The sequence below is a fragment of the Centruroides vittatus genome, unplaced genomic scaffold, assembly GCF_030686945.1.
Source record: "Centruroides vittatus isolate TY-2023 unplaced genomic scaffold, ASM3068694v2 contig_905, whole genome shotgun sequence".
Taxonomy (NCBI): Eukaryota; Metazoa; Arthropoda; class Arachnida; order Scorpiones; family Buthidae; genus Centruroides; species Centruroides vittatus.
This window is the reverse complement of record NW_027122595.1, coordinates 654,565-672,243: the sequence shown is the minus strand read 5'-3', so window position 1 is coordinate 672,243 and position 17,679 is coordinate 654,565. Positions and strand designations below refer to the sequence as shown.

At 32.2% G+C, this 17,679-nt stretch overlaps 1 protein-coding gene and 1 long non-coding RNA gene across 2 annotated transcripts in view; both read right to left on the bottom strand.

The window, feature by feature from the left end:
• The window catches only part of Ice2 (Interacts with the C terminus of ELL 2), a 105,651-nt gene extending 98,701 nt beyond the window's left edge, over positions 1–6,950 (bottom strand). Inside the window, exons 1-2 of the mRNA XM_067281115.1 lie at positions 6,677–6,950; positions 678–872 (exon numbers count right to left, since the gene is read on the bottom strand). Coding sequence (XP_067137216.1) covers positions 678–872; positions 6,677–6,705 — 224 coding nt within the window. The 5' untranslated portion in view covers positions 6,706–6,950. The remainder of the gene's footprint in view (positions 1–677; positions 873–6,676) is intronic.
• A 10,113-nt stretch (positions 6,951–17,063) lies between these two features.
• On the bottom strand, positions 17,064–17,457 carry LOC136984172 (uncharacterized). The gene is made up of 2 exons (XR_010882160.1): positions 17,199–17,457; positions 17,064–17,166 (listed from the first exon to the last, which is right to left on the bottom strand). It is a non-coding gene; the product is annotated as an uncharacterized lncRNA (long non-coding RNA).
• Between the last annotated feature and the right edge of the window lie 222 nt (positions 17,458–17,679).

The following is a 17,679-nucleotide window of genomic DNA, read 5'->3' as shown; positions in this document are numbered from 1 at the left end:
CAGCAAACTTAAATTATGAAGTGGGTTAACAGGAATGATGCTGATAGATTAATGGAAATATAGAAAATTGTAATGAAAAGTGACAGCCCTAAGATATGAGAAGTTTAGTAGATATGAAGTAAATAGGAAATGAAGGCTGTAAAGACAGATGTTATAACAGCTATTTAAGGTTTCTATATGGTAATTTGGTGTTAGAGAAAAGTGAATTTAAAAGGATTAATAGATTATCTTGAATTTTTTGATAATTTGTTCTACATATTTGTTGTATACTTTTACCATTTTAAACCATTACATCTCTCCTTGTTCTGTTCATACTGATACTTCTTGATCAATGTAAAAGTTGTGCTAAGGACTATCAAATGTTATGGTATAATACTATTAAATTTACGTGTAAGACATTATATTCAGAAATTAGTTAAAAATAATATTTTTAAAGTTTTAACTTGAAATGAAATCACAAATTTCATATGCAAAAATTTTTCTCACAAAATATCAGATAAATATAGCATATAAATATCAGCATTAATCAGATAACTTTTATATAATATTTATATGCTAACATATCAATAAATAAAAAGTTATGTAAAGTATATATAAACAAAATATGATAATAAAAATAATTTAAAAACCTTATTACTAAAATCATTATTTTAACATTTTAGTAAACAATTACTTACACTTTTTTTTGGCAGGGTTGTTCTGGTTCATCAACTACATTGTTACAAATGTCTTTATTTAAACAAGTATTATCTTTGAAAAGATTAGCATAATATTTGTATGTATTGTCCAATAAAACTCTGTTTGTTGCAGAATATTTCATATAAGATTCAACAGATATAAATTGATCCTGTCCATCTATAGGTTCAATATTCCTAAAATAAATAAAAGCTTTTATATTTTTGTTAAAAATGTATCAAATTTAACTAAAACTCATAGTAATTAAAGAACAAGAAAACAATCTAATTTTAAAAACCTTAATAAACATATTGAGGTCTGTAAATTAAACAGTACTTATAGAATACTATAATATCCAGGATGAATAAAAAGATTATTTTCAGGCAGACAAAGAGCACCAAAGTAACAATTAACTCTTTCATGTAACTTTGTTGTGTTCTTGATGTGAGAACAATGAATTATGAAGATATCCTTTTAAATTTTTTAAACTTTTCTTTTTATATCCTGGTGAAGTTTAAGTATTTATAGATAACACTTAAAATGACATCTTCCAATTCTATTGACTGATTGTCAAAATATAGCCCTAGCATATGATACATGGTTGACTATCATTTTACCATTATAGGAAGGCTGATCTGCACTAAAGTCAGCTAGAATGAATGAGAGCTGGAGAATAACATCCTCACCTATACTATAAAATAATTATAGAAACATAGGTAAGATACAAATTCAGATCTATAGTATTGTCCAGCCAACTTAGTTACAACCCTCAATGGAAGTAGGCATGTAAATTAAACCAGTATAGTTGTAAAAGAAAAAATTTAAAAACCCTGTATTCTGAAAAATCAGCAAAAAAAATGTGTGTTAAATAAGAAAGATGAAACAAAAACAGAACTGTTATTTTAATCCAGTCTAATGTTTTGTTTTTCTACTCCTGATGATAAATTACATTTATACAGTAGAATACAGTATAATCATTCTACATGATGTATTATATGATACAATTATACTGTATATTATTCTACATGATATTTAGTGTTATTGTTTACGTCTATAATTTTAAATTCTTCTATGACTGCGTTATGTAAACACATAAATAAAGACTCTTAAAAACCTTTTAATCACAGCTGTTTTTTACTATTCTTGTAACATTTTCGGTTATTTTTAATAACCTTTTTCAAGAACAACTACAATCAAATGTGACCAGAATTTGAACTATTGACAAAAATCATTGTGGAACGCTTTTTAAAATATTTCGATGTGCAATCTCCTAACGGGAGATTGACAATAACAATAAAATAAAAAATAAAAAAATAAACATACACCAACCATGATAACCATAAAATAACGTAATAAATTCACCTGAATAATAAAACAGATTAAACCTAATACAATTGTATATTAAATACAATGTTCATGTAACCAGCTGCTGTAAATGGTTTTCTCAGCTGTCGCTACCTTTCTTCCTTACAAAACGCTGTCTTTCCACGCTGCCAAGATCTTTCTAGCCTCCCTAAAGTTGATGGCCTGCCCTTTGTAACTGGTTTTGAAGATATTCCAGGCTTCCACATACTCAAGGTGTTTTTTGTTGTAAACTTTTTGTATAAGCTTTGCCTTTTTCCATTCCGCTTTTACTTCTTGAGGGTCTGCTAGTATATAAGTTGCCAGGGCTGTGTTAGGTTGCTCAAGCTTAGAAGAATAGTAAAAAACGGCTGTGATTAAAAGGTTTTTAAGAGTCTTTATTTATGTGTTTACATCTATAATAAAGTGATGTTTAGTAAAATGATATGCAAAAATAATTTATTACTTGAATTTTGAAATACACTAATATAAGTCATTCAAATTAAATCTAACAGCACTACAGTATCATGCGTGTTCTTATATACTTTTCCCCATAATATAATACTATTTTTACACAACTTAAAAAATATTAAAAAGGCATAAAATTTACATTTTATTGCTGGTTTCATGCTGTGCCAAGTTTTTAAATAATTAAGAAAAAATAAAACGGTAATAATGTAATATAAATATTTTCCTATTTAAAATTTTTCTATCTTTTTTTTTCCATTTATTATCTAAACAAAAGATTATTGTTCTCTTGAATTAAAGGATGAAGAATTTGTTGCATTTAGAGATATAAAAACACATCATATAATTATACCTAAAATTCATATAAATGTAAAGGTATTCTCTTATAAACAAAGAATTAGGCACCACACAAAGGAATATTTACAACTAGGACTGTTTTTGGAAAAAGAAAAATACTTTTAAGTGGCATGTCACTTTCTTCCAATGAAAATTGAGATTTATTCTTTTAAAACAATAGCGAGGTTGTAGCTAACATTTTCAATGCAAAAACGTGAATGTCAGACATTCAGTGCCACCATCCTGTAAGCCTAGAAGTTTAACAGTGGCGTTTGGAACGTCAGTGAAATCATGCTCAATGTTCTAAACGCCTTTGTCAAACTTCTAGGCTTACAGGGTAGCAGCACTAAATGTCCAACATACACATTTTCACGTTGAAAACGTCAGCTGCAACCTCGCTAGTAATTTAGGAATTGACAGGACTTTCTTTCTTCAATACAGAAACCATAGATTGTTTAATCACATCACAATCAAACATATCTAATGCCATAATTTCCAGATTTGTCCTTTGAATGTTTTATTGGTAAAGTAAAATTTGGCTCATCTTTACTACCTGCTTCTCAGCAAATCTTTTTTATTGTTGACAATGATACTTTAGAAATCAACAACAAAAACACTGAAACTCCAACAAAATATACTTATTTAATGAAAAAACAAACATTTTCAGCTGCTTTTAACAGTCATCGTCAAGTTAATATATTCTAAAAAAGAACACAAAATAGAACATATATTTTGAAAATGAAGAACCAAACATGTGATTGGACATTTGTCATGTATGTGGAGGTGGCCATTTACATAATTAGAAACAAAAATTAATATGACTAATAAAATAAACATTAAGTATTGAATTTTCTTGAGGAAACTTCATATAATAATTTCTATGCCAAGAAGATAGCATCAGCATCTTTATATTTTATGGCAGTGACCTTTCTAGCTGCCTTATATATCTCCAGCCTTTCTATATGTGAGGTGGGGCTCTATTGGCAGTATGATGTATAAGTTGGACCTGGTTCAAAAAAACATGAATCTTGTCAGATGCAAAGGCCACAAGGGTATTATTACACTTTCCCTTCTTTATGTCATTTTCATGTTCCTTAAGCCACTTGTTTATTGACTTGGTTGTTGCTCAAATGTACTCCCAATGTTGATTCACTCTATTATCAATGATGGGGATGGAATATACACCTGGTAGGTATTTCCTAATAGGGAGGTCCTTACAAAATTATGAATTACAAAATTACTATTTTCAGATTCCCTGTCATAGAATTGAATAATGATGTGAAAAAAATCTTTTCTCATTCCACTGTGGCGGGGTTTGTTACAAGATGTACCGTACCTTTCATTTGTACAACAAGTATGCAAAATAATATTTAAAAACAAATTAAATTCTATAATAAATTTACTACTAACAGACAGACAAACTATTCTTTATTCACCTGACACTGCTCGGCACAGTCGGAAGAATGCATGTGGTTTACACAGTCGATACATGCTGAACGTAAAAAAAAACCGACATCAAAGAACTATTAAACAAAAACAAAGCAAAACATCGCATATTTACAAAGAAGATAAAATTAGGTGTACCATACTTAGTGTATTTGAGTCCTATTGATGTAAAGTTTGGTCATGATGTTAAAAAGATTGAAGTAACTTTTGCTGGATTTTACGACTAACAACAAGCACTTCAGCATATCTTCCTTTCTACCTACTGCCCTTCCAAGGCAAATCCAAGATAATCAGCAACACATCAATTTAAGCTGGCCAAACTATATTAGGCTGACACCTTACCAGTAGCGAGTCTAACCTCTATCACCTTTTTTTCTTTCATTATCAAATACAAAGTTAGATGAATTGCCAAAAATTATTTACAATACAAGAATATACAAATGTGTGGTATTTTATGCGGTATGACATAATATGGTAGTAAAATATGATATACTACAGCGATTAAATTTGAATGTGTAATCTTTTTCTATTTTCTGACTCGGTAAAATGTACCTTAAAATACAGCAATTTAATTGTTGAAAATTATTTTTAAATACTGTCAATCATCAATAATATCTATATATGAAGCGTGCAATGCCATAATGTTGTAAATGCAAACTTTTCAGGAGAGAGAAAAAACACTTTTTCTAATGAACAAACTTTAATCAAATGCTATAAAAATTATTTTAACAATTTACACTTTGAAATAAAACATTGGGTTTAATTTCAAACACCTAAGTATGATAGTAAGGAAACAAAAAAGTTTAAAATCAGGGTTAGAGCCATAACGTTGTAAATGCCAAAATTGTGCAAATGCATAAAGTTGTAACTGCCAAAAACAATTGCAATCATAAAATTAATGTTTCTACAGCTGAAAAACAGTTTTGAATACCAAAAACTTACATTTAAATTATTAAACACAATTTACAAATTCAATATCAATTTTAACATTAAAAACTGGCAATAATCTATTAGTGACTGCTTCCTGGCTTCAACAATGTTGGGCCCTCAGTTTTGGTACTTGAACTGGGCTGTAATCTTTATCAATTGTAATATAATTATGATAAATAAAGAAAAATATAAACAATAAGGTATTAATTTAGTGTAATAAAAGTTGAAATGTATTTAAAAACTTCAACTTTGAAAGATTAATGGAAGTCCGAATATCATTTTGAAATATCAAATAATAAGGTGATACAGGTTAACTATTAATAAACTAACATTCAGTTATCCAGTTCTGCATAAAAAACTCACTGCATTACAAATTGGAATAACAAAATGATGTAAATTAAACCGTAACATTTTACGCGCCAAAAGTCACGTGGCTTGCACTTTGGCGCTTAAAACATTATGGCTTGCACATAAATTCATCTTCAAAATATAGCCACTTAGAGCACCACTATCGCCACAATATTTTTGTAGGAGAAAACATTGCATTTAAAATTAATTTCTTCAATAAAATGTATTTTGAGAAAAATGGCATTTACAACCTTATGGCATTGCACACTTCATATACAGAAACTATTCCAACCTCAGCACCGGGGGGAAATCTACACTATCTGGAACCTGTAACTGGTGTGTAACATGTATATAATGTATATCATGATTGACAAATGCTTTCGAACAATCACTTTGCTCTTCTTCAGGTCAACTGGTTAAGGAATTCCCTGGATGGAGTGTATGTTATTTGGTGGGATCAGGTGTCATTCCGATGAAGTGGGTCTTACTGACATGCGCGGTCGTGCACTGGAGTAGGTAGTTGCGGGTTGGCATCCAACAGCTATTGCCAGGCCAGAGATAGAGTCAGCTCTTCCTTCCAGTTGACGCACGTGGCTACCTGGCCGGCATTGTAGATAGCCATGGCCTCTAGCCACCTGAGATGTTCCTGGTGGGGTGTGTTGAGGATAACAGTAGCTTTTTCAAATCGCGCCTCGACTTTGGGATCCGACGGGATCCATGTGCGTCAACCGGAAGAAAGAGCTGACTCTATCTCTGGCCTGGCAATCCCTGTTGGATGCCAATCCGCAACTACCTCCTCCAGTGCATGACCGTGCATGTCAGGAAGGACCCACTTCGTCGTACACTTGATCCCACCGAATAATATACACTCCGTCCAGGGAATTCCTTAATCAGTTGACCTGAAGAAGAGCAAAGTGATCGTTCGAAAACGTTTGTCAACCGCGATATACATTATATACGCGTTACGCACCGGTTACAGGTTCCAGATAGTGTAAATATCTATATATTTAGCACTGTAAATATGGTCGCGTTTTCATCTTCAAATATATTAATTATCCATATTATTACTTTATATGAAAAATATAAAATCATAAGCAAAATTTATTTTTCATTGAGAAATACTTATACTCACCAATCTAATTTTATATCATCGTCTTCCATTATTTACAATAAATTTAAAATAAGCCGTAATTTTTGGAAATTATGTTTACTAGATTTTTTTCATCAGTTATTTTTCTTACTGTGCTTTCAAAATTTAAATAAAGCTAAAATGTTACGAAGTTGAGTATACCAAAATGTCAACACGTGGAACTATTACTCGTCCATGCGACTTTGATGACACGAGTAATTCAGTTTCTGACTACTAGAGGAGCTAGTCTCTTCAATAAAATTCTTTCTTGAGTAGGGAGGTTGAGATTATGGCCCATTCTACCTTACTCTCCGACTGCGATTATTTCAATAATATTTATCACTTAATTTCATTATATACATAATTATCACAATAGTATGCAGAATATTTCGTAGCAGACTATATATAGAAAGCGAACTGTTTTTTAAGCAAAAATAATGCAAAAATTTTTAACAAAAAAAAAAAAAAATGTATTTTAGTTAAAATGACGTGGTTTTTCGAAATTCTAATTGCTTCGGAAAGCCAGGATTCGTGTTTGGGTCGGGAAATTCGGGATTTTTTCATTTACGGGAGATGTACCTCGTTCCTCACTATCTGGCTGTCCTAATTACGAAACTTAGCCGAACCCATATTTTTTACTCTTTCTCTCATAGTCGCCAACCATCAGAGTTTTGTATGTTCCGCCAGTGGACAGGCAGCTTATCACTTTTGTCAGCGTTTTTAAAGAATTTGATATTATCCCATAAACACTTTATTTAACGAGTCTAAAACCAATATACATGCTAAAGATATTATATGTATTTTATTACGAACAACTGAAACGAACCAGAAAGACATTCTCAAATTCGTTCAATTGGGAAAGAACCGAAGTTGATATTTTTATATATGTGCAGGGCCGGATTTACATAAGGGCATTTGGGGCCTGTGCCCAGGGCCCCCACAAAATAAGGGCCCCCACAAAAACTATAAAAAAATTATATTTAAACATAATTTAATAATAATTATTTTTCTCAAAATTATTATTAAAGTGTAGAAATTTTATTGATTTTGAGCTCATGATTTGTGAATTCTATTTTTGTATTTATACTGTAATAAATAAAAGCGTAACATTAGTGTGATAATGAGCCAGCTGAATAGGAGGTTTAAAGACAATTGCTTACAATTTCTATTATATAAAATATTTGTAATTTCTTGAGTTCGTACTTTCTGAAGTTGATTTTGGTTTATTAATTTTTTGGACAACTGGTTTTCGGATAATCAACACACTAGTATATAGTGAAAAATTTTGAATTCGTAGTTAGCTGCCCATATGACTAATGCTTTAAGAATTTTTGATATAACACATTTCAGAGTAGCAAAACTTCTGTAATCCAAAATAATTTTCTGGGCCTATGCTGAAATTTTCTGGTATAACGAAGAACTGTGATGGATTGGAAAAATTGAATGAAAGGAGTTGGGAATTGTTAAGGATGTCTACTGAAAAGAGACTGTCTGAAAGACCCGTCAAATGAAAGGACAGACTTTAGTTAGAAGTTCTTGATTAAATGGGTTGATGGATAGTTGGAATTCTAAACCTTCCCAATATTATAATATTCTTCTTTTGGCTTCTCAATATTATAATATTGGGAAGGTTTTAAAAGAATATTTTATACTTGTAAAGATTTTATTACATGTATCCTGGCCAAAAATCAACATATATACTATGTTTTTACTTCAATTTCATGCCTTTAAATAAACTGCAGTGTTTATTGAATAATCATCAACAAATAGAAAATATTGATGTACTATATGACTTTATAGGCATCAGTTTATATTCATCAGAATGTACTGTACATTACTTCAATTTTTGATTTGACTATTTACATATTAAGATTTTACAACTATTTTTAACTTTTCAATATTATAATATCCATAACAATATATCCAAAGACGAGCAGTGATGCAAAATACATCTTTTCAAGGCGTTCAGCAGATCATTTTTATTTATGAATTAAAGTTATTAAACAACTCCAGAATATTATCTATGACCATCATATTCCAATTATACAGATTTAAATAGTGTTTTTCTAGAACAATTTTTTTTTTCTTTAATAAAACAAAACAACACAACACAGTTTTAAGTAACCAGCCGTGCTTATATCTAAATTAACTAACAGTTCTGGAAATAAAAATCAGACAGAGATCTGCGTAGTGTAACTGACAATGTATCTGCAAGGTAGTCAGGAGTTGTGGGTTGAGTCCTATTCTGGACAATTTTTTCAGAATATTTTAAATTTAAAATGAATTTAATTTTAATTATTAAATTTATTGGGAAGACAGCTATACTCTAGTCAAACTGATTTGTTATCTAATCAATTATTAGGCTTAACATAGCTCAATAGATAATCTGGCAGATCGTTTGGTAATACGAATGTATTGGGTTATTGTTTACTTCTTAAATTGCATAATCAATCTGCAAAAAGAAACTGTAGCGACCCATTCCTTAATGGTTAAGAAAAGATTGTGACAATATAAATTAAAACTGAAACCAACTAAATGCAAATTTGGTTTCATGGAATTCATTTGTATGAAATATCTTTAAATTGTCGATCTTAAAATGGCGGAAGCAATTGTTTCCAATCAAACTCATTTAAAGTAATCTGCAGCTTTCTAAGACTGTACCAAAATTGTCAAACAGCATGTTGTCCGCATAACCCAACTATGATCGATACAGCATTTAAACAGGTTTATAAAGTAGATTATGCTTTTAACATACTGAAAAATAAGGTGTGTAATCATACTCCTTTTCATCGCTTTGACAGTCAAATATCTGTTGAAGCATGAGTGTCCGTAGAAATTTTCTAGGGGTGATAAAGCTTGAAGACAAATAATTATTCGTTTGGATTTATTACAGGTAGGTTGTTGAATACAGTATCGATTGCATCAAAGCATCCCACAGTTCAGTTGTAAGGTTACATATCTCAATCACTTTTATGACAATTTGTGGGATTTTTTTACTCCATCTCAGGGAGGGACAAGTGCCCCGTTTGCCTCTCTCTGCCATGCAAATGATGATGTTATAAAAGTTGTTATACAGTATCTGTTTGACATCACAAATTAATTTAAGCTTCCACATCAAGACGTTCGTGATAATTTAATTTTAGAAATCTACTTTATAGCGTTGTCATTTCAAAACGTTTTATCATAAATGCAGGAATAACAATCTTATATTTTTAAAATCATATACAAGTAGTTAATAGGGGCCTCCTGACCCTACGGTTTCTATATTTAGTCTCGAATTTCAAATATCTCGAGATTATGGATAGACTGACGAAGGCACAACAGTGGGAATATATAGGTCTACAATTTTTTCAAATTGCAGCCCAATTAAAGTGAGTCAAAGATACAAAAAGAAATAATTTACAGCTGATAGCAATGACTAAGTAGATAGCATTATTGAATATACCGTTTTCTGGCGTTTCTTTGACCAAAAGAAACGAGGAAAAAAGGTATCTATTACCACCATAATAAAAAAAAGAATATTTTTGAATTTTAAAAGTGAGTCTTGTAATTTTTACTTTTCCGGATCTATTGTATTTAATAGAGAAAAAGAATGGCGATCGTTCTAGAAATGACCCCAAGACTTTTATATTTTTCGGACTTGGGGGACCTTGAAACGTCGAGAAATGCAAACAAATTCGGAGGTAATTTCTGTATGTTTGGGTTTTATTCATCCTGTTTGAAGCTTAATATCTCCTGTGTTTTTGTCGAAAATTTGTGAAATTTTGCAGGGAGGTTTGTTTATTAGGGTGATTTATTATATAAAATTTTGGTGGTTAAAGGTCGAAAGGATGGGCAGATAATAGGGTCGTGTTTATCTCCAGTAGGGTCTGACTTAATGGCGATTTTACTGGTTATTAGTATTTGTAATTTTTTATATAACTCATCCCTACACTGAAAATTAAACTTTTGGCCATTTTATAATAGTTAAAAGATAAAAGTTTTTAAAATAAAATATGATAACAGATGGCGCCACTAAAATTTTTAATGTCGGGAAAGTAGCGCAACTGGTCGCTGTTTTGTTTTTTCTTAGTTTTTCTTTTTAAGCATAAACTTGGCGCTTGGTAGAGAAATTTACAAGATTTAACTCATCATATTTGATTCTTTATTGACGTCAATACGTTGTTATCGTCCACATCCACATAAAAATGCGCTTGCTGTCTGTGGGCCATATTGTTTTTGCTTCGGTACGTGTCTACAATCTTGCACTTTAGTTCTCGTCTGTTAATTATTTAATTGTTAATGCTAAGTTATATAAGATATTTGAAGAGATTTAAGATAAAATTTCTATGCCTTTTATATAAGTGACCTAGAGTAAATATAGTGAAAACTGTCCAAGTTAGAACCTGAATAAAATGGAAATCTGCCAAACTGGAAAAGTATTTCCTGTTTACAAGGGTTTTACTGTATTTGAAAAATTAGAGAAAAAAATATATTTTTTTTCTATTCACAAATGTCACTACAATTTTTTCGAGGAGTACGTGTTTGTGTCTGCACGTTTGAACAGCTTTAGTAAACAGAAAACACATCAAACAATAAAATAGGTTATTGTATTGACAACGAATACGATAAGAACTTTAGCATTAAATCAGTTTTATTTAAAAAACGTGAATAAAAACAAGTCTCCCCCCTCGATTTTACGTCACACAAGAAATTTCAAGGGCGAATTTCTTTTGTCATTTTTCTCTTGTATTAATCAAAAATTTCGAATCGTAACATACGAAATTCGTTAAATAATACAATATAAAAATAGAAAGAAAGTAATTAATATAATGGGGATATTCCTCACTGACTGTGCAAACCTCTCTCAAATTTTATTCAAACTCGCCTATCCCGTGTTTGTTTGCCTGTTAATTATTTAGGTGGGTGTCATCAATCACATTAAGGAAGAGGCCTTGATCGTTTCGACAATGCCCCATGTCTGTTTTTACCAGTTTTGAAGAGCAAAGAATCATATGACACAAGAATCTTCTTTATCTCCTATCCCGTCCATCTTTAATTACCAAAATTTAACAGCATTAATTTCCTTAATACACAAACTTGGGGAGGAGGTTATTTTTTTTTTTACCCATAAATGTTGATAATGCATGAAGATATTTATAATGTAATAAAATTATAACAAATTATATGTGGGATAAGTTACTTTTTATTATCTATTCTAATAACAGCAGAACATCGTATTAAACTTTATTGATTGTTTTTAAAGTGCATGATTAAACATAAAATTAGTTCAAACTTTCAATGTACGTACTTAAATCGCTGTATACACTTAAGAAATTCTTCTCACTAATGGATCTGGCTGTTTTATAATAAAAATTTATAGTCATAAACTATATACGGGGTATTATATAAGTAACAGAGCAAAGCTAACGGATCGCAGTTATAACAGAATTTCTCGTGTTAAAAATAGAAACAGACTACTTATTCCAGTCGTATTCAGAAAATTATTATTTTTTTTTAAATTTTCGTTAAATAATCGGTCATGAATTCGTTCGCAATTAACGAAATCTGTATGCATTGTTTCTTAAGACCATTCTGGGTAAATGCGATGATCTACGGTGTGGATCCTTTCGAACCATGCAACTGCCGAAATAACCAGTTTTCAGCTTTAATTAAAAGAAATTTTATGAACAAATACACTCGATTTTTGGAGTTGATTTACTGGACTGAAGCATTTCTAATCTGGTGGCAGGTTATTCCGGGTTGGAATAAAAAGGCAATTTGCTTTGGATGGTCCGATTTATTTCAAAACAATACTCTTCTGTTGAAAGTAACATTCGCGTGCTTACAATGCTGCTTTGCTTTTACATTTAGTTTCTTCAAAAACAGAAAAATCACTCTAATAAAAAAATTAAGAAACGAGGATCTTGTGAAGAAGATAAACCGAGCAAATGTCTTAATTAATATAATTTGTCTGCTGTTTTCTTTTGGAATTATTTTCGCTTTCTTATGCTTTCAGATTTTCAATGTACTCTTTATCTACCCAGCGATAGAAAAATATGAAAAGTTCTGGGGAGAAGCTTTGATCTGTTCAGTCGAATTTGGATTTGCATCTTCTGTAGGATATGGCGCCATGGGTTACGCCATGCTGTTAGTAGGGGTATTATTAGTTCTTACCGAAATGGAATTCAAACAATTGGTACAAGATTTTTCTTTTGTAAGAAGAAGAGAGAGAAATTTCTATTTTAAATTGAGAACTTTGATGCTTCGTCACGAAGAATTGTGGAATTTTGTCAGTCAACTTAATACTAAATTTACTTACCCTAGTGTGGTTATCTATCTCGGTCTTATATGTGCAACCAGTTTTTCTTATTATGCATTATTCTTTATACACGTAAATGATGCAATTAGATTAGGAATTCTGGCACTACTTGTCTTATTCACCTTTATTTGTATCATTGGAGCTTGTTTGTTGTGCAGTTTTGCTTTCTCGGTAAACATTATGTTTCTAAAAATTTCTTTTATAAGGGGAAACATTATTAATGTAAATCTTTGAATACGATTTTTAATATTATATTTCATTTTTCAGATGCAAAATGCCTTTCAGGATATTCGAGAATTTGCTGTCAGCAATTTACATCCGGAAAAAAAGTTAAAAGTCTGTATTTTGTCTATTAATAAATCAATTAAAAATTTTCACACGATAAATTTGTAAATTCTTTATTTATAGATATTGAATTTATAGATATCTTTTATTTATAGATCTTGAATTTCATGAAAAGATTTGGAAAAGTGTCGTTGAGTTTCATGATCGGTGGTATTTATCCAGTTACAAAAAGAATTCCCTTCAAAGTTTGTATTTCTTTATAGTAATACAAAATATATTTACAATTCAAAGTATTTTTAAGCATGATTTGAATAGATTTATATATATTTATATTTAATGGACATTAAATTAAACATATATTTTATATCGATTTCTCATACAGGCATCCCCACAGGCAACGTAAATAACCCGATTATCCCAGACATGCCGTGAGAAAACGTTACTTGAGGGTCTATTTCCCATAATTTCCAAGGAAACAGATAATGCATAAAATCGTCAACTCAAACATGCAAAAAGTTTGCAAAGTTGTAACCGGCACACAAGAAAATGTCTTTATACAATTAACAAAGTATCATGTAAGCGTGTAAAATGCTTTAAACAGTGCTTCCTAACAATTAATCAATAACCTGTACTAAATTATTAATATGGTTGTTAATGAAACCGTTGTTTTGTATACAATAATTTATATAATCTGACAATTTGCAAGCCAATCCCCTAAACATATAACACTGTAAATAGCATACACCTACTGGTGGATAAAACCTTCGATCAGTAATATTTGGTCGCATGTTCCTGCCCCAATAACAGGTTGGTCATGCAGACTTTTCGGAGTTTTCTTCACGTTTTTAAAAAAACAGCCGGGATCCCGTTAGAGAAACTCTAGTGGACACGCTCCTGCATATAGTACTGGCTCATGTAGAGTATGCTGTCTTCTCGAGAAGTTCAACCACCAATCACTGCCAGAGCGGTTCCAAACTACTAAATGATTGAGAAAGTTGCCAAAACAATAAGTATAAACTTTGAAAATTTACAAAAATTCTCAAATAGGCAATACTTTAAAAGAAAGTGTCTTCTCACTTCCTCCCTTTCTCACAACATCAGGGAATGTCAGTCTCATATAGGCGTCGACCTTTCTTTACTGGCTTCTCGTCCCACTTAATATGCAAAACGTTAAAAAGAGGGAAGTGAGCAAACATTTTTTAAAAATGTATTGTCTATTTGAGAATTTTTGTAAATTTGCCAAGTTTCTTTTAAATGTTGTCAAGAAATACGACATCGCCCTGTTGCGTTTTTTTTTTTTTTTTTTTTTTTTTTTTTTCATGAATCTCTCATCTTGCCAATTGCATTTGCAATGGAATTCCACACTTACCTCACAAACTGTTCTGTTAATTAAAACATTATATTGACGACAATATAAACTAACCGACGTTATCATAGGGCGAGAAACATTGAATCAAGACGTTTCTATGTGAAATGTATTAAAACCAAAAGACATTTTACAGTTCTGTTGGATATGCCTGTATTTTTATCTGAAGTTTATATAATTTATATAAAACTTTTGGTAAACTTATACATAATTTATATAAATTCAAAATTGTTTCTTTGCGGAACAGGTATTTTTAAATCTCACCTAGTTGTATTTGTAACGTTTATTATAGGATGTAACATAATTATATGCCATACAAATGCTTTTTTTCAGGTTGCAAGTAATCTACATTCTTTCTTTTCGGCATTTATGAAACTGAAAGGAATATCGAAAGAAAGAGTGTGCACCAATACAACAAAGTTGCATTGAGTCGCAAAACTTCGCACTTTAAGCATTGCATTTATGTATCAATAGTTTAAAATATGAATAAAGTTAATTGAAATTTTAAAAAAAATGTTTCACAAGAATTGATTTTGTAAGGATTGAGAAATATTTGGAAAAAAATTTCATCTTGTCTTGTATCAGCTAATTGGGCATGAGCTTCTTGACTATATCGCCCCATGGTGAAGTGTGACGTAATTGTCATGTAATAGTAGTTGCATGCGTTTATGAAGGTCATACGCGGGGAATAATGTGAGGTTAGCCGACCGGGGAGTGTCTTTTGGATGGCGTTTCGCGGTCAACCCTTCCAAGTGAGCGAGGTAAGGCACACTGAGATAGGTTTCCATTTACAATGCGTTTAATAACAGCGAAAAATGATTATACACAACTTACAAAGATGAGCCTCGGTGGAGCACTATTAAAGTCTCTTTCGGAGTTATCCGTCGCTCGGGTACTGCTAAGTTCGTCGTTTCTCCCGATCCCGTAAGTTCTCACCTTTCGGGGGGTAGTCCTACGTCCTCCTTAAGATGTGGCGTTTAGTTGGGGCTCGGTCGCTGAGTCGGTATCCGACGAGCCGGAAGTTCAGTCACAATCAGCAAGTCTTTCCTTCCCTTTATTTGTATTTGGAACGTACGTTTTTATTTCACATCACCACAACCGCGGAGAGCACTATCTGTCGTTCGCGCACCACCACCAAGACTCATCCTATCTTTTCTTACGCGTACATCTCCTTACCAAACGCTTAAACCTGATCCCTCGACACGTTATCTTATTGGTCTCATCTCGTCACCTGGGACAATTTGAAACTCACCGGAGGGCGCGGGAAAGGTCAGCCGCCAGTTCGAATTGGATCCCCTCTTGCTAGCTCTGCTTCGACTGTGGACCCATTATTTCACTTACTTTCTCAGCTTACACCTCTTTAAAGAAAACACCTCTATTGTTCTGTCGCGCGGTATATTTTCTTTGCCGCCCCCGCAACTGGAACTTTGACGCATTCCGAGATCGCACCCCCACCGGGGAACGATTCGGACCTCGCTCGGGTCCCCACAATAATGCATTCCGGGAGGTCCTTTTAATTGGCCCCTATTTAGGCGTTACAGAAATGGATAAAACCCGGAAACTCCACGTGGCCAGCCCGTTCGAGTGAAGCGCGAACCGAACTCTTAGTGTTTAGAGAACGGAACCAGCTTGGCCACTGGTGATCCAATTCCATCTTAAAGCAGAAAATAACCAGAGTTATGTAATATAAACACCACACTATAATAAACATTAAGAAAATGTTATCCATTATAAATTATTGAATTTATCACACACCATGACAATTAATATGAAGAATTTTTGGTGGAGAATTAAAAGGGATTACAGATTAACAAACAGAATTTACAAATAATATAAAATACAGGTATATCTCAAGTTACGTTGTTCTCGGTTATACGTCGTTTGTCAAAAAAGTATATGGAACAATAAAAATCAAGTTTAAGTCATTTTATTCGACTTTACATCCGCCCGCCACAAATATTGAAGTCGTAATGTCACTAGCAAAGCGTTAAAAGCACATAAAATCATATTAAAATATGTACAGTACATTTACAGCAAATGTTAACAAACAAAATAAATTTATAAACTTTTAAAAAATTCAAAAGGGATGTACAATAGATTACCACCTATGGAATTTCAGGGCTTTGATTATATATTTGAACTCAGGGGACCGAGACGAGTTAACGGTCCCTATTTTTGGACCGGAGACGAAAAATAAGAAAGTTATCATATTTACCATTTCGGTTAATGTTACTTATGGCAGCGAACATGGCGGCCATTCCGACTGTTCGTGCTCTCGACTGACCTCCCGGAGGGGAGCCGCCGGCAGGCCGCCATGTGCTAAACGTCACTAGTTATTGATTCACGGTAGTTCTTGAACAAAAGAAAAACAGGAGGTAGCATTTGACTGTTCGTGCAATTTCTTACCTTTCACGGAACTTTTTTAATAGTTTGCAGACTTTACCGCAAGATGGCGGTACTAGCAACTACGGTGTCGTCTGCTTAATTTTCTTTTTTCTATTTAGGTTAGTTATTTATTTTTATTTAATTTTATTTATTTAACTAAGATAGGTTATTTAAGTAAGATAACTAACTTAAATAACTTAACCTAAGTTATTTATTTATTTAACTAGTTTGGTTTGCATATTTTCACCGCTAGGTGGCGTTGCTTCCAATTACGGTGTCGTCTGCTTAATTTTCTATTTTCTACGCAGCAATTTTGAAAATGAACTTCCTTAAGCTAGCATTAGAAGTAGTCAAAGATAAGGAAACATGTATCGAGTGGTTACAAGATCAAAGTCTCCTTCGTAAAGCAAAAAAGTGTAATAGATGCAGAGAGTGGATGAAATTAGAAGTGTTGATAATGAAGATAATGGCATAAAATGCATTTTAACGGCAAGTGACGCGACTCCCGATCGCGATAGCGAGGCCGACTTAGCGGAGAGAGCGACGCCACTCCCGATCATCGCGCGATTGCCGAAAAAAGTATGTTAAAAAAGTATGTAAAAAAGTATGCCTTTTTATTTTTTGTCTCCGGTCCAAAAGTAGGGTGTCATTGAACTCGTCTCGGTCCCC